The sequence below is a fragment of the Patella vulgata genome, chromosome 3 (assembly GCF_932274485.2).
Source record: "Patella vulgata chromosome 3, xgPatVulg1.2, whole genome shotgun sequence".
In the NCBI taxonomy this organism is placed as follows: domain Eukaryota; kingdom Metazoa; phylum Mollusca; class Gastropoda; family Patellidae; genus Patella; species Patella vulgata.
In genome coordinates this window covers 20,966,370-20,984,245 of record NC_065881.2, presented here as the reverse complement: position 1 = coordinate 20,984,245, position 17,876 = coordinate 20,966,370, and the positions used below count along the sequence as shown (strand labels likewise).

General features: G+C 35.0%; 1 protein-coding gene across 1 annotated transcript; it reads left to right on the top strand.

The window, feature by feature from the left end:
* The first annotated feature begins 1,353 nt into the window (after nt 1-1,353).
* On the top strand, nt 1,354-17,507 carry LOC126815279 (solute carrier family 12 member 8). Its single transcript, XM_050540845.2, has 11 exons — nt 1,354-1,718; nt 3,942-4,386; nt 4,979-5,119; nt 6,165-6,356; nt 8,452-8,569; nt 9,600-9,713; nt 11,034-11,235; nt 12,017-12,104; nt 12,434-12,580; nt 14,088-14,267; nt 17,148-17,507. Exons 2-11 carry the CDS (start codon nt 4,174-4,176, stop codon nt 17,505-17,507), a joined length of 1,755 nt encoding a protein of 584 aa, XP_050396802.1. The 5' UTR covers nt 1,354-1,718; nt 3,942-4,173.
* Nucleotides 17,508-17,876: the final 369 nt, after the last annotated feature.

The window sequence follows — 17,876 nt, the reverse complement described above, 5'->3', positions numbered from 1 at the left end:
ATTCATGTGCCCAAAAAATGCAAATGAAGTTTGTAGGCCTAGATCTATCTAAAAAAAAAGTAAACAAGTAAAACTTATAAAACTGTATTTTTTTAAAGATCAAAATCTGATTCAATCAAAGCTCACTGAAATTAATTAGCAGGAGGGCCAATAACAATAGCATGCAGTATTAAAAGGTGTTTGGTAGAATGACTATGAAATAACTCCTAAAAAAACAACTTTTGGGAAAATTGATGCAGACTGTGACATATATACTATATAGGCCTGTATATATAGCAAGGAATAGGGTGGGCTTATTATGTGGATTTTGTTTGAAATATTGCAACCCAACTCAAATCCTTAATGAGGTAATGGGATAGAAACCATGCCACTTGACTTAATGACAGTTCTTATGATCGAAAGTACATCGACCACCAATGTATTTGGACATGATATCTTCTAAACTGAGATTTATAGCTTATTAATTTTATTTTTCTCTCTGTAGATTAATTTGGATTCGATTTTTGGTCAACTACTCAGAAACATAACAAGTTGTGTCGTGTGCTTGATATAACTGAAAACAATAGTTAAATGAGGTTATGTGTTAATAAAATACGGTAACAAAATCACATAAAGCTAATCTAATTTAACATTATATAGACCAGTTGGCATTTTTTAGAGGGTGCCAGGGTGGGTTGCACTGATTTCTTTGAGCGACAACATCACAATTTCATTCATTTTACCAGTATATACAATTTGGAAGATTCATTTAAGACTTTATTTTAATTTCATGGTAAGCTTATTATAGTTTGTTATTTGATATGACACTAAATTAGGTGAATTCTGATGGAATCTATATACCGGTAATTTCTACAGAATCCATCTTAGGGCACCACTAAATTCCTATAGTGAGCTATAAATAATATTAATAAATCTGTAGTAGCCTATAGAATATTAAATTTTTCTTACATTATTCTGTAGGAAATATAGTATATTGTTAAATTGGTTTAAGTATGGTCAACACCAGAATTTTACAGATAACTATATAGAATGCTCATCTGTTATATATGTTTCTCCACAATATCGACAGAACAAAATTTCTTCTATAGGATTTTTTCCTAAGGTGACCACTACCACTGAGCTCAATTTTCTAAAGTTAAACCTCTCCAACAATTTTATAAGTCTGTAGTTTAATTGTGTGATAAAAGTAAAATCTCTATGCATTTGATTACATGGTATGGTCCTGCTGCGCTAATGTTTGACCGGATATATATACATATGTATCTAAGTAATTATCACCAACTAATCAATGTTTCATTATAATAATAAAGTCTAGGAGTAGGAACTAACCAGAGCCAGAGGCCAAACCTCCTTATTGTAATAATTACAATTCAGCATAATAAATAATGTTGTCAACGGCCTCACAGGACCAAACCATCAATATTAACTAAACTACTATTTCAACAACTGTATCTCATATCACAGCTTGTGCATAATTTTAAGCAGTTTTGCATGTAATAAGTGTTTAATATATCACATTACTGTGTCATATGGCCACATGGCAGAGACTAACAGCTGTCTTACTAGCCATGTTAAAAAATCAATACACTCTCTCATTCCTCCAATGAGAACTACAATCAGTAGTTGGTGGCCAATGAAATGTTAATTTGTTGTATGATTATGAATAGATTCAGGAATGGATAATGGTGGCTAGAGGAAATATTTTCATGTAGATTAGGGTATGTTTTAATGATTATTTATAGATAGATATCATGCAGGGACTTCAGTATTTTTATTATCTCTACATTATTGTTCAATAATTTCAAATGATATGATATATTACTGTTTGATATGTATTTCTTGTAGTTGTATCTACTACATACATGTACTGTGAAACACAATTATTCAAATGTGTAATGTAAATGTTTATACTTAGTTATTACATACTGTGCCTACCAAAAATATACATAATTTGATATTGAGGAATGTCGGTTCTTGTTTATGTATGGAAAATAAAATGACTCATGTATTATTACTGTAAATAATCTAATATCTGCTGTCACAGCACCGTGCCCATAGGACAACAGTAACCGGCTTGGTACCGGTATCTTCATAAATATGCTGATTTTAGCTATCTTATAGATACATTACACACATGCATCTGTTAAAAATAACAATAAAAGCATCATGCACTGAGGTCTGTTATAAGAAATGTTTGAAAAAATAGCTTTAATGATAATCAATAGACATGCAAAGACATTGTATTGAATTCTACATGTATGTCCTTGATGTTGGTTTAGTGTAAGAAGTGGGTGGGTATTGATTAGAAACTGTTCTACAGGCTGACATACTGTTATTGACAGAAGACCATGATTCTGTTAATCACTAATAGACACTAACATAATCATCAATCTCTCAGGTGGATTATTTGAAAGAACTACATTACAGTCACATTGTTTTATTATTTACTGACTCCTGCATGGTGTTAACTAATTATAGTTGATCACAGGATTTATTACTTGAGTACATACCCAGGTATGGCCAACATTTTATGTTCTATGTCAAATATTATTATATGTGCCATCTAACTTCAAAAGATTAAATTAAGTAAAAATGTTAACAGAGATAGAAACATTACCTTAATGTGGCATTTGTTTCTGCTTAGATTTTCACATTTGTGTGAAATAGCATAATTTAATGTCTGCTTCCACCAAAGTGATACCGCTGACAATGCTATATTATACATTTACAATTACATTGTACATGGTGATTTGCATGAAAATAATGGATAGGTGAAATTTTTTTATGTACATAGGACAAACAATTAGACAGACAGAAATTTAACATGTGGACACATTTACAATACAGGTACAAGAACGAATGTCAGTCATTAGTGCAACAGGACCATATTGTGTAATTAGTGTGTATAGATTTTACTTGTATTGTACAATTAAAGTAAAGAATTAAGGAAATTGTTGAAGAGTCACAACTTTTGGAAAATGTGCTCAGTGGTAGGGGTGGCCTTATAAAAAAATCCTATAGAAAAAGCTGTTGATATTTTGTATGAGATGCAATTTGTCAATTTGAATACTCCAAATTGCCTAAAGTTGTCCAATCCTGGCTTATCTAAAAGCTTGTCATGGTTTCCCTGTTTGTTTATTGTCTGTGGAGTTATGCTAAGTGTGTTGTGATTTTCCTCTTTGTGTTTTATTATTTTGTGGAGTCATGTTCTTGCACTTAATTTGCAATAGAAATCAAATTTACCTGGAATGCCCCCACCCCCCTTTCACATTGAAAAAGTAACCACATAGAAATTAAATCTACCATAGTTTAGTGATTAGTCTCAAAATGGCCATAGCATGGTGTTGACTAGACTTGAAAAATTATTTCATTCTATTCCATTCCATGAGTTGAAACCCCATTCCAATGGAGTTTTTTTTTATATAAAAAGCACAACAACATAAAGTTGTTTTATAAATTGTGTAGTGCATATTACATTTCCTACAGCTCGCAACCTGATAATCCCTTCATGTAAACTGAAGAGGAATTGACCCGTTAAATCTAATACTGGTAATTAGGCAACATCGTCATAGAAACAACTATATTTTCATAGCGCTTGCTCACCAAACAGGTGGTCTGTGGTTCGATCTCACTGCTGCCTCACAGTATTTCAGCCTAGTTTCCCTTTGTCAGTGATAAAGGAAAAGTATCTAGTCATTCAGATGGAACGGCAAATAACGGTCCTGTCCCATAATTGAAGTACTTTAAAGATTCCCTGACAGATGGAAATCGAAACAAGTGTAGGTCGTTCATGGCGTATGCCGTACGTCTTTCCTTATTAACCAGGTTGGTTCACAAAAGTAAGATGTTAAACCCCATTTCATTTCATATTAATATATAATTTACCAACTATATGTAGAAAAATCAGTATTGTTTATCAATATATTTATTTTATATTTCAGAAAGAATGGCATAATAATCCAGCTTCCTGTCTTAGTCAGATAACAGATATAGCAAGTCTGGATCAGATAGCCATTTAAACAATTTAAAACTCTGAATAAATATAATTTAATTTTAATGATGACCAAAAAACATTATCATTGTTGATGATCCGCTTTTTTTTTACAAAACATGACATTTCAACAGTGTAGTAATTAGCTTTAAATCAACAAAATTTCTTGACCTGGGCTCAAAATGGCTGACGTCGGTGAGGGAGAAAAGTCGACATTAATGTCAGAAGGTTCTACAAAGAGGACAAAGTCCAAGAAACCAGATTGGAGTCGATTTGGTTTAAGTTTGGATCAACAACAACAGTCAGCCAAACATCATCCACAGAGTGAAGTGGAACATGGAGCCTACCAGTCGACAGATTACGGAAATCAAAATGAACTATTCAGAGAGGATCAGGTACTGATATTTTTGATCCAGCACCCAACTATGTTAAGGGAGAGGTATTGAAAAGGGCGTCGCCCATGCCAGTTTTGGTTGTGGAATATATCTCATATACCATTCAGGATATCTTTATGAAACTGCGTACACACATCAACCAATTACTGAATTTTGCTGTTGTTGGTCGTCACGCTTAATGTTCTTTTCCATCTAGGGTGATATCACCCGACTTGTATAATCTTTTGCTAATTAGACATTTCTCTTATTTAATAATATTTTTAGTTTTTCCATGCAAATATATTTGACTTAGTTTTTTGGTATACTATTTTTTTCCGGAGTCATATCTGATAAACCATTGAAGATAATGAAACTTTGTACGCTCTAGTATTTGGTTGTTGATTACCAATAACGCAGAGGTCTACTCCTGTATCATCCAAACTATATTCAAGGTCACAGGATGTTGATGATGGAGTCGTTTTTTTTTTATTGGGGGGTGGGGGGCAGTGTTTTAAACCAAATTGTACCTCTCCATTCCTTAAATGTTTGATTAAACAGCAGCTATATAGTTTTATGTTACTAGGATAATCGATTTGTATAATTGATTTTCTAGGATTTATCAGAAGTACCATGGTGGAAATCGAATTTTTTTATATCAGCACCAGTATTATTTGGTACATGGGATGGTGTATTTACTTCCTGTTTGATCAACATTCTGTCTGTTGTTATTTTCTTACGAATGGGCTGGATAGTTGTAAGTATATTCTGTCTTTTTAACAGAGAAAGAAAAATGGGGTTTAACGTCCACTCAACACAAATTAGGTCATTTTGGAACTAACATATGGTTTATTTTTATTGCTTGCACGTTTGAGTCTTTAGCTGTGGGAGGAAACAAAGAGGACAAAAAAACAAAAACCCCAACAAAAAAACCCAACATGTTACATATCCCCTGATAGAATGGGTAGTAGCTCTGCTGTCAATGGCTTCAACATGTTTGCAATTAACTGTTATTTTACCTGCAAAATATTTCAGTATGTATATGCTACTGATATACTATCTACCTTTATCAACAATAGGGCCATGGTGGCTGAATGAGTATGGGGCTGGCTCCCTAACCATGTCTTCCCGGTGTTGGAAACTAAAAAACAAAGTCCCTTGAACATTCTTGCATGCACATAAAAGATGCTTGAGAGTTGGAATTTAACAAAGGGTAGGAGGAAAAAAGACCACTGTCTGGGCAAAATTTCCATCATAGCACACACTGCATAATGTATGCAAATCTAGATAAGTTCGCTTGGTGCAGAAAAGGACGACTTTAAATCGCCATTCATATTTTTCAACAGTACCGGTACATTAAATGGTTTCATTGAGTTGACATTTTTCGCTGGAGAAATTAGGGAAAGGATTGCTAATGCTGGTATAGGGTTAAGTTGTTGTACCTTCAATTTGTTAACAGTATGTTATTGTATTTGAGGGTAATGCTGGTATAGGATTATCCTTAGATAGTATATATATCGTCGGTAATGTATCTAAGAATTTCTAAAGATTAAGAAATAGAACCTTTTGCATTTCAAAATTTCCACAAATCAAGATACAACATTTGGACACATGATACCCAGAACAGTTGTAATAGGCGTAGAGATACACAGCTTAGATAGAAATGTGCATATTAATTGGGAGATTTTAAATATGCAAAAAAGTATATTTGACTAATTTCCTGAGATACACCCTTTTGACACTTCACCGACGATATGCTATTGAACAGTATTTTTAAATAAGTGTATATTATTGTATTTCAGGGTAATGCTGGTATAGGATTATCTATAGTAACCGTGTTTCTGTCCGTATCTATAGTACTTATTGTAGCTTTAAGTGCGATTGGTGTGTGTGAACGATGTCGGATGGATGCAGGGGGTGTATATTTTCTTATATCACATGTGCTAGGTGGACGGATAGGTGGAAGTATTGGTATTGTTTACTGCTTTGCTCAGGTAAATAAAATTATTTCATATTTCTATTTAAAGTACACATATGTGTTCCGTTCACAGTCAAGCCATATTAAGTTTTCACTTCAGTTGTTTAGGGTTATGATAACTATTGAATAGCCACAAATAATTCCCTTCCAAGGCTCTACACAGCAATTTGAAACCACTAGCCAAACAAAATTTTCAGTTGCCAAGTCTGAAGATTAGAATAATTTGTTGTATGATATAGCTAAATTATATTGTGAACATACATAACTCTTCAACTTATCATCCTATAATTTATAATAATAATAAAAGATGTTTTAAACATTTTTTTCTGACTGGGACTCACTGCGAGACGAAGACGGCGAAGCTTGTAATTTTGCTTGTTTGGGTCGTGTAGCGTCAGTAGCATGACTATCATCATTTTCCCCCGACCGAGACTCACTGCAAGACAAAGTTACTTTACCAGTAAAGTAAGACGATATAGGTTTGATTCGTCTGCTAGCCATGCTGTCAGCTGTCTCATAAACTTCTGATAAATACAGCGCATGCGCAATGAGAATTTCCTCGCACAGGACAATGGGATTGACCAATTTCAAACCAGGAAGTAAGCAAGAGTGACAGTCGACCGGGATCATTGCTGATTACGTTATCTTTACGGAGAAAAGTTCAGATAGCTATAGTGTTAATTGGGGACTTCAAGATATATATATGTTCACTCGCCAGAAACCTAGCATTTATAAATATCTGGTCGCCTTGCCTTCCATTGTAAATTTACTCATTTGTCTTGATGTTTGCTTTCTAAGTATGGTGTTGGCACTGGGTCATTTACATGGAGGCCCTCCCCGGTGAGATCTTGATATTAGTCATGAAAGTATTAGGCTTTTTATACGCCCACATTGAAATGTGGTCGTATATTGATGTCGCCCCCGTCCGTCCGTTCATCCGTCGGTCCGACGTCTACAATTGCTTGTGGACGCTTTATAGGCTAAAGTTAATATCCGATTGACTTTAAATTTATACACAGTGTTTAAGGTCATGAGACGAAGAAGTCTATTGATTTTCAGCGATTTTCGATAATTACTGTCTGAGTTATGGCCCTTGATCACTTCAAAAAATCTTGTGGACGCTCTAGAGGTCAAAGTTAATATCTGATTGACTTTAAATTTATACACAGTGTATAATGTCATGAGACGAAGAATCCTATTGATTTTCAGCTATTTCTGATAATTTTTGCCAGAGTTATGGCCCTTGATCACTTTGAAAAATCTTGTGGACGCTCTGGAGGTCAAATTTAATATCCGATTGACTTTAAATTTATGCACAGTGTTTAAGGTCATGAGACGAAGAAGCCTATTGATTTTTAGCAATTTCCGATAATTACTGCCAGAGTTATGGCCCTTGACCACTTTGAAAAATCTTGTGGACGCTCTAGAGGCTAAAGTTAATATCCGCTTGACTTTAAATTTATATACAGTGTTGAAGACCATGAGACGAAGAAGCCTATTGATTATCAGCGATTTCCGATAATTTTTGCCAGAGTTATGGCCCTTGATCACTTTGAAAAATCTTGTGGACGCTAAAGTTAATATCCGATTGACTTTAAATTTATACACAGTGTTTAAGGTCTCGAGACGAACAAGTATATTGATTTTCAATGAATCTTTATGACTTGAACAGCTAAATCCACGATGTTAAAAGTTTTGTATACTAATCATTAAAACTTTATAAAAACCAAACAAATTCTAATGGTTTTCTGATAATTACTTAATGAGTTGTTACTTTTAATCAGATTTTAATGTATTATAAATGTGTCATTACCGAAAAAAGTAAAAATATGCGACAACTCTTGTTGACTGCCCGGACGATTTAGCTGCTGTGGGCGTATGTTTCGTTGCCTGGCAACCTATCTTTCCAACTATTGCAAGATGGAAGGCCTGGCAAGGAAAATGGTAGTCATTTGATTGGAACCAATAAACAAAACCTAACACGGTCCTGTGTATACCATTGGTAGCATGTGAATGATCCCCTGATAACCTGATAGTTGGATTATATATATACATTTTGATTTATTTAATATCCATTTATTTTTATAAATAAATTATTTCTATACTTGCAGGCTGTGAGTTGTTCGCTGTCTGTGATGGGTTTTGGTGAATCAGTCATGGAGTTGATTGGTGAAACTAATCCATGGATAGCAAGAGGAATAGCTTTTGGTGTAGTTATATTGTTAATGGGTATGACATTATTTACTTTGATTATTAGCATTAGAGCAGAGATCGAAAAAGCTTTGCGATTTTTTCAAGCCCACATCTCACTTTCCATCATTGTTTGCCCGTGCCAGTGTTACAGTGCAGAGAGCCTGTCAGGTGAAGCGTCTAGTTGTTCTGATGGTACAGGACAACGGTTCTCCTGCGTACTAGTTGGTGTGTATAAAAGAACTTTAAACAGTTGTAATTCATTGAAGAGTCACTGGAATTGCCGCTGCTCAGGCAAAATTTTCCTCGTAGCACACTGGATGACATATATCCATCTTTATTAGCCTGATTGATGCAAAAAGTAGGATGTTAAAACCCATTTCACTTGTTCTCAGGACTGAATAATTTTTAGATGCATTCTGTTACCCAAACTGGGACAGTACGCTTTTGTTACGAAGGTCCATTTCATTACCTTGTACTTTTAACCTGATTTCGTTTCACTTTCTAAAGTATCTTAGCAGTATGATTTATTAATATTTTCTAGCCATATGGAGGCACTAACAAATTGTCTAAGAGAATCACCTGATAACTAGACTTAATCGGTTTGATTTGCCTGTTTTTGTGATCATTGAACCATTTGTTTATTATGTTAAAGATACATTATGGGAGATAAGATAAAGAGATGGCAGTTCTCGCTATAATAGTTAAAAACTAGATAGTGTAAAGGTAATTTGCTGAAAATTTCAGTCAAATTGATCCACTATGAGCCGAGAATGAAGCGGGTGAAATTTTCGCATAGTCTCGGTCATCATTACTAAAATCATTAATATAAACAGCATAGTCTCGATTATCCACTGTTTTGATTTAATTATCAATGGCCGTTAAGCGGCATATAGGAATCTAATCCAGCCAACATCGAAGGCTAGCCTTGACATCGAGAGTTTATTATGGTCTGGATAAGTTAATTAATGTCTAATTGATAATTTAGATAACATTTCAGGCCTAAAGAAAGACCTACAATAGGCAGATTTAGCTCTTGTATAATATATGTTTAAATGATATATTATAGGTATTAATGTAGCAGGAGTAAAATGGGTTATACGTCTACAACTAGTGTTATTATTAGTATTATTTTTATCTGCCATGGATCTTGTTGTTGGATCTTTTGTTCATACTGATGTAGGTAAGTAAAGTATTAATTACTGGATGATTTATACCTGGACATTGTATTTCTGTATTTTTTTACAATGGATGCTAGAATGTCAATAAAAGGTTGTATAGCCCATTAAAAACCCAAATGGTCTACAAGTCAGAGTTTTTGAAAGCTTGTCATAAGGATAAGTCCGTTTGAAATTTAGGGTAATGCTTTAATTTTACACAAAGTTAATTCCCCTATGACTATTTTATCCAAGATCCTGTAAACTTGAAAGCCAATTTTCAAAATGCTGAAAGTACGCATATATTTGTTGCCTGGCAATGTTGTATTTGACGATGCTGTAAAAAGTCAATTGTTTACTATAATACCTTTATTTAGTTGGCACGATTTCAATCTTTTCATACAAAATGTGTTTTTCTTTTGGCTACAGATTGAACTGTAAATATATTTAAATTATTATAAGAGTAATCAAACATGTAATATATTAGATTGTCATATTATACTGCACGTATGTCACATATAATAATAATTGACCTGAACGTTGTTATGAAATTTTGAAATTTCGAGCTTTATCAATAAATGTCTGCAACAGCTGTGACTATCACTATTTTAAGTAAATATTATAATAGAATATTTGTTATAATGTCGTTTTGTTTAGAATATTTGTCTTTATTTTAACTCCTACAACAATCAATATATTGACATTATCATTGGTGGCCTCTGAGGGGCGCCGAGTGGTGGGGAGTCTCTAAAATATTTTAAAATTAATGTACTGGTATATTTATATTTGAACTCCATGATCCAATTTACCTCTTTTCTGGTTGATGCTAAGAGAGAGAGAGAGAAATGAGGTTTAACGTCCACTTGACACAAACTAGGTAATTTCGGGACTTACACATGGTTCCTTTTTATTTCAATAATTCGCTTGCGCGTAGGGGTCTTTAGCAGTGGGAGGAAACCGGAGGACCCGGAGAAAACCCACAAGGTTGGTCAGGCGACCCTATTCCTTGTCACATACAACTGGTGAAGCGAAACCATGCCAGGTGACTCAATTACAGACCTTATGATACAGCGTGCACAGGCTAGCCATTCGGCCTCCACCCCCCCCCCCCTTTATGCTAAGAATAAATACAATTGTTTCTGTATAAGACATGCTCTAAATCGCATATTCTCTAGGAATCTTGATTATTTCTGACAAATTACTTCATGAGTTTTTACTCTTGATAACTTTTTATTGTCTTGAAAATTCTCCAATTTACTAAGCATTAAGTAAGTGAAACCTCTGTGGACTGCTTGAGGCATATGTTTTGTTGCCTGGCAACCTATATTTTATTATTTGTTTTACAGAGAATGGGGTAACTGGGTATACAGAGATAAATTTTGTCAACAACTCAGGACCAGAATATGCTGAAGGAGAGAGCTTTTTCAGTATTTTTGGTCTATTTTTTGCGACAGTTACTGGTATTCTAGCTGGTATCAATATGAGCGGTGATTTACAAGATCCTTTCCATAATATACCTCGTGGTACACTAGCATCTTTAGGTGTAGGGTAAGTACAGTTTCTGTCATATACAATCTATGTACCTTCATATAAGATTGGAGCTGCTGTGCATAGCGTATGCCCATCTTCATTAGCCCAGTCTGTGTAGAAAAATAGGACGTCATTTCATTTTTCATATAACATCAATAATCTATGTATCTTTAAATAAGATCAATAATTTATGCACTGGTACCTTTATATAAGATTAATAATTTATGTACCTTTTTATAAGATCAATCAGCTATATATGTATCGGTTGGTTATCTGTGTACCAGATCAATAATCTATTGATCTGGACCCTGTTTCTCGAAATCTTAAATAAAGATAAAATCCAAATTTTAGTAGATACTTCAATTTTGATTGGTTAAGCACTAAAATCAATCTAATATTATCCAATCAAATTACTAAAATTTGGATTTTTATCTTAGTTAAAATTTCGTGAAACAGGCCCCTGATCATAAATTATGTGGCATCTTTTTGATCCCAAGGCTGTATGTTTTTCTCCCACTTGCAAAGACTCTTACATGCAAGTGAATTATATTGAAATAAGTATTTTCCACATCTTAGTCCACAGATATAGTAGTTTGTTTTAAGTGGAGATTAAATCCTACCTCATTTTAAATTAACTGAATAAAAATAATTTTCTTTCTTTCTGAATGGTGGCTTCATGTGTACACTGGCTCACTGACCAGGAGCATGTTCATTCCATTAAATTTTGAATGTAGTAATCAGCCAACCATGCGCATACAGAAATTATTATATATTATGTTTGTGACTAAATATTTTTCAGAACGATACTATATATATCTTTTATACTGGTACTAGGAGCTACTTGTTTGCGGTCTTATTTACTTGACGATTATATGATTGCTGAAAAGGTATGTCACGTAACTAGTTTCATTCAATACCTCCAAATTGCCTCAATTTTTATTTTCTAGGTCCATATTTCAGAATCAAAAGGCGTAGGAATTGAAATACAGATGTGACGTCATCTTTTGTTGTTGGCGTGCAACAAAGGTCACACCAAACATAATTTTTGTTGTTTGGTCACATTTATTAAAATAATTTTGCTTCCTATTTCTTCTGGGAAACAGAATTTGTTTTGTATGGCCTAATATAAAAATTGACAGTTTCTGATGATCATATTTTATACATTATAGGTGCTTATATTATGATGATGATGATGTTGATATTTAATATATTATAGGTGTCTATAGTAGGATTTCTATGGTTAGCTGGTTTATATTTATCATCTGTATCATCCTGTATGGGAAGTTTATACGGTCCACCAAGAATTCTACAATCAATAGCTAACGAAAATGTCATTCCATTCATGAAAATATTGGGACGTGGAGTAAGTAGAATATAAAAAATGCTAATTGATAAGGTCTGTCATTGAGTCAACTGGCGTGGTTTTTGATTTCCCGGTTGTACGTGACAACTGTCTAACCTCATGTGTTTTCTCTTGGTCCTCCGGTTTCCTCCCACTGTGAATTATTGGAATAAAATTGAACCATGTTTTAGTCCCGAAATGACCTGGTTTGTGTTGAGTGGAGGTTCAACCATCTATCTCTCTCTCTCTCTGTGTTAAAAAGGTGGAGGGATGGGTGGTCTAATGGTTTAACAGGTGAAACCATAAGGTCTGTCATTGATTCAAGTGGCATGGTTTTAGATTCCCCATTTGTACATGAAAAGGAGTAGTGTGTTTTCTCTGGGTCCTGTTGTTTCCTCCCACAGCTAAAGACCCAAACATGCAAGCAAATTATTGAAATAAATATGAACCATATCTCTCTCTTTCTCTCTCTTTCTCTCTCTGGCTAATTGATAAATACAAATGGGGCATTTGATATGAAACTTGAATCAATCTCCTCAATAGATTTAGACTTGGAAAATCAATAATAATAAACATGTAATTAATTACAAATAATTTCATTTCGAACATTCTTGCAAGATTCAGAGCCAAGTTTTTGTTTATTATCCGCTGTAACAACAAAAAATTATTCCTCAAATGTTTCATGCTCAAGATTTTCTACCCTGGTTTCCCATTGTCAGTGGTGTTAGACAGAGGGCCAAGTGATGAAGAGCATCTAGTCATTCTGATGGGATGAAAACCCATTAGCAGCATTATAAAGATCCTCCGTAGTACATTGTATTAGCCAGGTTGGCAATGTTAAAGATGCCTTCCTGTGTACAAACTGGGTGATTTGATGATATATTCGGACTAAAAACATATCCAAACTAATTAATCTATCAAAAATTTGCTTAAAATCCCTCTCAAAACATTGTATTCGCGAGGATATAAAAAAAAGTATTTTTAGAAGCCATGTTTGTCATCTAACTTGATAGAGGGAGAGCCCATTTTCAGAATGTATTTGTCATCACTTACTGTCCGTTTACCATACATATTGATGCCTATGTAAATTCTTGGATTACCATCTGCCATTTCCGTTTCCTGCCATTTAATTGCAGAGTCTGTTGTACGTTTAAACACCTCAATGTTTCCAAAACCGCCTAACCAATCGATCAAGAAATAACAACCGCTAGCAGACAATAAGCCATTGGGCTAGTGAGTAATACCCTGACATTTTTGCCCAGTGCTTGCCCAGTTTGTGTTTTTCAGGGAATCCATTTTTTTGTTCTAGTAAGATTCGGCATCTACTTTCCATATATATATATATACCAAATTTGCCTTTACTTTTATTGGAAATAAAAAACCCCAATTAATACTTTAGCGAGAATGTATCTTTTATTTCATATCAGTTCCTTCCAATACACCATATTTTCTTATCAATTACTATACCTGTTTATATTTTATATATTATATAATATACCTGTTTATATTTTATATATTTATATTACAGCGTGGACCTAATAAAGTACCTGTTTATGCGTTGATAGTGATAACTCTAGTCGTCTTATTATTTATCTGTGTGGGTCAAGTTAATACATTAGCTCCAGTTGTAACCACTGCCTTTATGTTAACATACGCAGCTATAGATTACAGTTACTTCGCTCTAGCCATGAGCTACGATAAACGGAAGGTAGGCTCTTATGTATTTTGTTATTTACCCATGTACTTTGTTACATATAGATTCTTACTATTATAATACATATTCTTACTATAATAACGAAGATTCTTACTATAATAACACAGATTCTTACTATTATAACACAGGTTCTTACTATACTATTCAAAAAAAGTAGGGGATATTTGATTTTGGGGGCATAATACTAAAATATGCAAATGACTACGAAAAAAGTCACTATAGAACCTAACAGAAGAAACATTTCCAGTTACATGTGACGCCCAAACGCACCAATAGCTACCGCATGGAATGCAGGTGATGCTTGGGATCATCATGGGGGTCCAACCCAAGATTTGCACGACTCTGACTTTGAATGTTACAGTCATTGTGGCATTGAATTCCAGGGTGGAAACATCAGTTTAATTGTTTTAGTGACCAGAAAACAAATTTTGATATGCGTCGGCTTACCCAAAATGAAAGGTTACGTGCCCTTGGCATGCTACAGATCGGCACAACACAGGCGGTTGTGGTGCGGACGATGAATGTTTCTCAGTCTGTCATAAGCAGGCTATGGTCCAGATACCGTGATACACAATCTGTACAGGACAGACCACGCTCAGGTCGACCAAGGGCGACAACTCAAGCCCAGGATCGATTTATCCGTACCTTGGCCTTGAGAAATTGTGTCATCACAGCAAATCAGATCAGCGCTCGTCTTCAAACAGACACTGGTGGGAGTGGCCAGACGATTCGGAATCGACTGCATAGGGGTCACCTTCGCGCCCGACGTCCTCGCGTGATCCCTTGTTTGAGAGATCATCACATTCAGGCAAGACGTCATTGGTGTAGGGATCGTCAACACTGGGATAATCGACGCTGGAGCAATGTGATGTTTTCAGATGAGTCAAGGTTCACTGTTGATTTTTTGGACAGACGTAGGAGGGTGTGGCGTCGTCGAAACGAGCGCTTCCAAGACGTTAACGTCATCAGACATGATCGATTTGGGGGTGGTTCTGTTATGGTGTGGGGAGGCATCACTGTTGCTGAAGAACGGCTTTACATGTTGTTGCAGGGCGTGTTACAGGCCAGTACTACCGGGACAACATCTTGGCAGTCCATGTTGTGCCGTTCGCACGACGTCATGGCCGCCGTTTCATCTTCCAGGATCGTTACAGGTTACCTCTAACAACAGTACATCACCACATTACCTTGGCCAGCACTGAGTCCCGACCTCTCCCCCATCAAGCATGTCTGGGACATGCTTGGACAGAGGTTACGTCAACGTCAACAACGTCCTGCCAATGTCCAAGAACTTGCTGCTGCGTTGCAACAGGAATGGGACAATCTGGACCAAAATGACCTTAGACGTCTCATTAGGAGTATGCCACGTCGGATCAATGCTTGTTTGGCAAACAGAGGAGGATTTGCCCGTTACTGACTTGGTTGTGATGCTGTGGTAACTTTGCTGTTTGACCCCGGGTATCATTTTACCCTTATAATGGTCAGTCTGTGCCTTACTTAGTCTAACGATCATTTGGAATAAATCGATGAATGTGAACTTCATTTCATTTTGTCATTTGTTTCTTCGTCAGTTTCATTAGGTGACTTTAATAACACTTAAAAATCAAATATCCCCTACTTTTTTTGAATAGTATATAATAACGTAGATTCTTACTACAATAACACAGATTCTTACTATTATAACACAGTTTCTTATAATAAAATAGATTCTTACTGTTATAGCACAGATTCTTACTATTATAACACAGGTTCTTATAATAAAATAGATTCTTATTATTATAATACAGATTCTTACTGTTATAGCACAGAATCTTACTCGTATAACACAGATTCTTACAATTATAACACAGAATTTTTCTATTACAAAACAGATTCTTACAGTTATAACACAGACTCTTATGAGAATAGCAAAATTGATTAACTATACATTTAAACACTACAGAATATGGCATATCTTAATGTCTTAAATTCCATTAAAAAATATTTTGGGTTCCAAAAATATTCCTAAATCAATAATAGCCAGTCCAATAAATGAAAATAAAAACTATTGTACTTCAAAAGGTTTTTTGGATAATAAACTCAAATATTTATAGTCAACATGAAATTGGAAAACCAATTTTCCTTTAAAAAAGTTTTTATTGAATGTCGTTTTTATGACAAAATTAGTAAGACCATTGATAAAGATTTTCAGGAGTATTTCAAACTTTGAAAGACATATATATCTAAACTTTAAAATGTCATATATTGTTTGTCCACCTACGAGCAGTGTGCTGACTCAGTGACCAGAAGGTCCCAGGTTTGATCCCAGTATTGGCCAAGAAAGTTCCTCAGGTTTTTCCGACTGAGATTCCATTGTCAGTAATGCAGGAAGGAGGGCTTAGCAAGAGACAACTTCTTATTGTTCTTACACAAAAAACTGAGGTCCCATCTAGAAGCCTTAGCAGCTAGTATAAGATGAAGAGTAAATGGAAACCCCCACTGTCCAGGCAAAGATTTCCCTTATGGCACACAGTGTAGCCCGGTTGGTGCAGAAAAGGAGGACGTTGAAGGAGAACCTCAGTTTTTTGTTCCATCAGAACCACCAGACACTGTTCCTCAACAGGCTTGTAAAGCCCAGTTGTGTAGGAAGCTGGGCCTGATGAAAGGAACATTGTTTGGTTGTTCTGATGGAATGAAAAACTGAGGTCCCTTCTACAATCTGATGCACACGTAGAAGAATTCTTAACGATTGGAATTTGATTAAGAGTCTATGAAAACGCCCCTGTCCAAGCAAAATTTCACACATCATAGCATATTGCATGACCCGGTTGTTTCAGGCAAGTAGGGTGATAAACCTCATTTTATTTAGTTTCATTTGTTTACTTCGTTCTGTAGGTGAGGGAAGCCAGATTTCAACAAAATGGAAATATTGGTGTGCGGAAATCCAGTACAGGAAGTGATATCACCAATGGATCTGTTGGTTACAGTACAACACCATTAACAGTTGATGTGTCCAGAAATAAAGATTCTTTGGAAAATATGCGCAATGATTTGGATAAATTGTTTCCTGAAAGAATATCACAGAGAGGTCAACATCAACATCTTATACGACAAGACAGCAGAACAACTCTTAGTGCTGCCACTACTCCCGAGGCCGATTTTGATGCTACTAAGAAAAAGATTGGTCTTGAGGAAGCCTGTGATTTAAATGATACAACACAACTTATAGATGGTAAATATGATATGACTGCATAAGGTTAATAATAATAAATAAGGACTTTCTCTAAAGATTGACTGCAAACCATATTCAGATAAATACAAAAAAGGTCTGACTGCCCCATGTTAATAGTAATAAATGATAATGTGCTGAAATCCTTGTAACCATGTCACCATTAGGACATTGACTGCAAACCATATTCAGATAAATACGAAAAAGATCTCACACCAAATCTAAATGTTTTCAGGCACCCAGCTGGAACAAATGCATGCCATATTGTTATCAGGAAGTGGCATCTACTTAGATCTTTTAAACAGATATATTCATAGAAAAAGAAAACAAACTCCCTCCTGAATTAAACATTTTGGGTGGATTGTGTGAGAACCAGATTACTTTTTTGGAAGGCT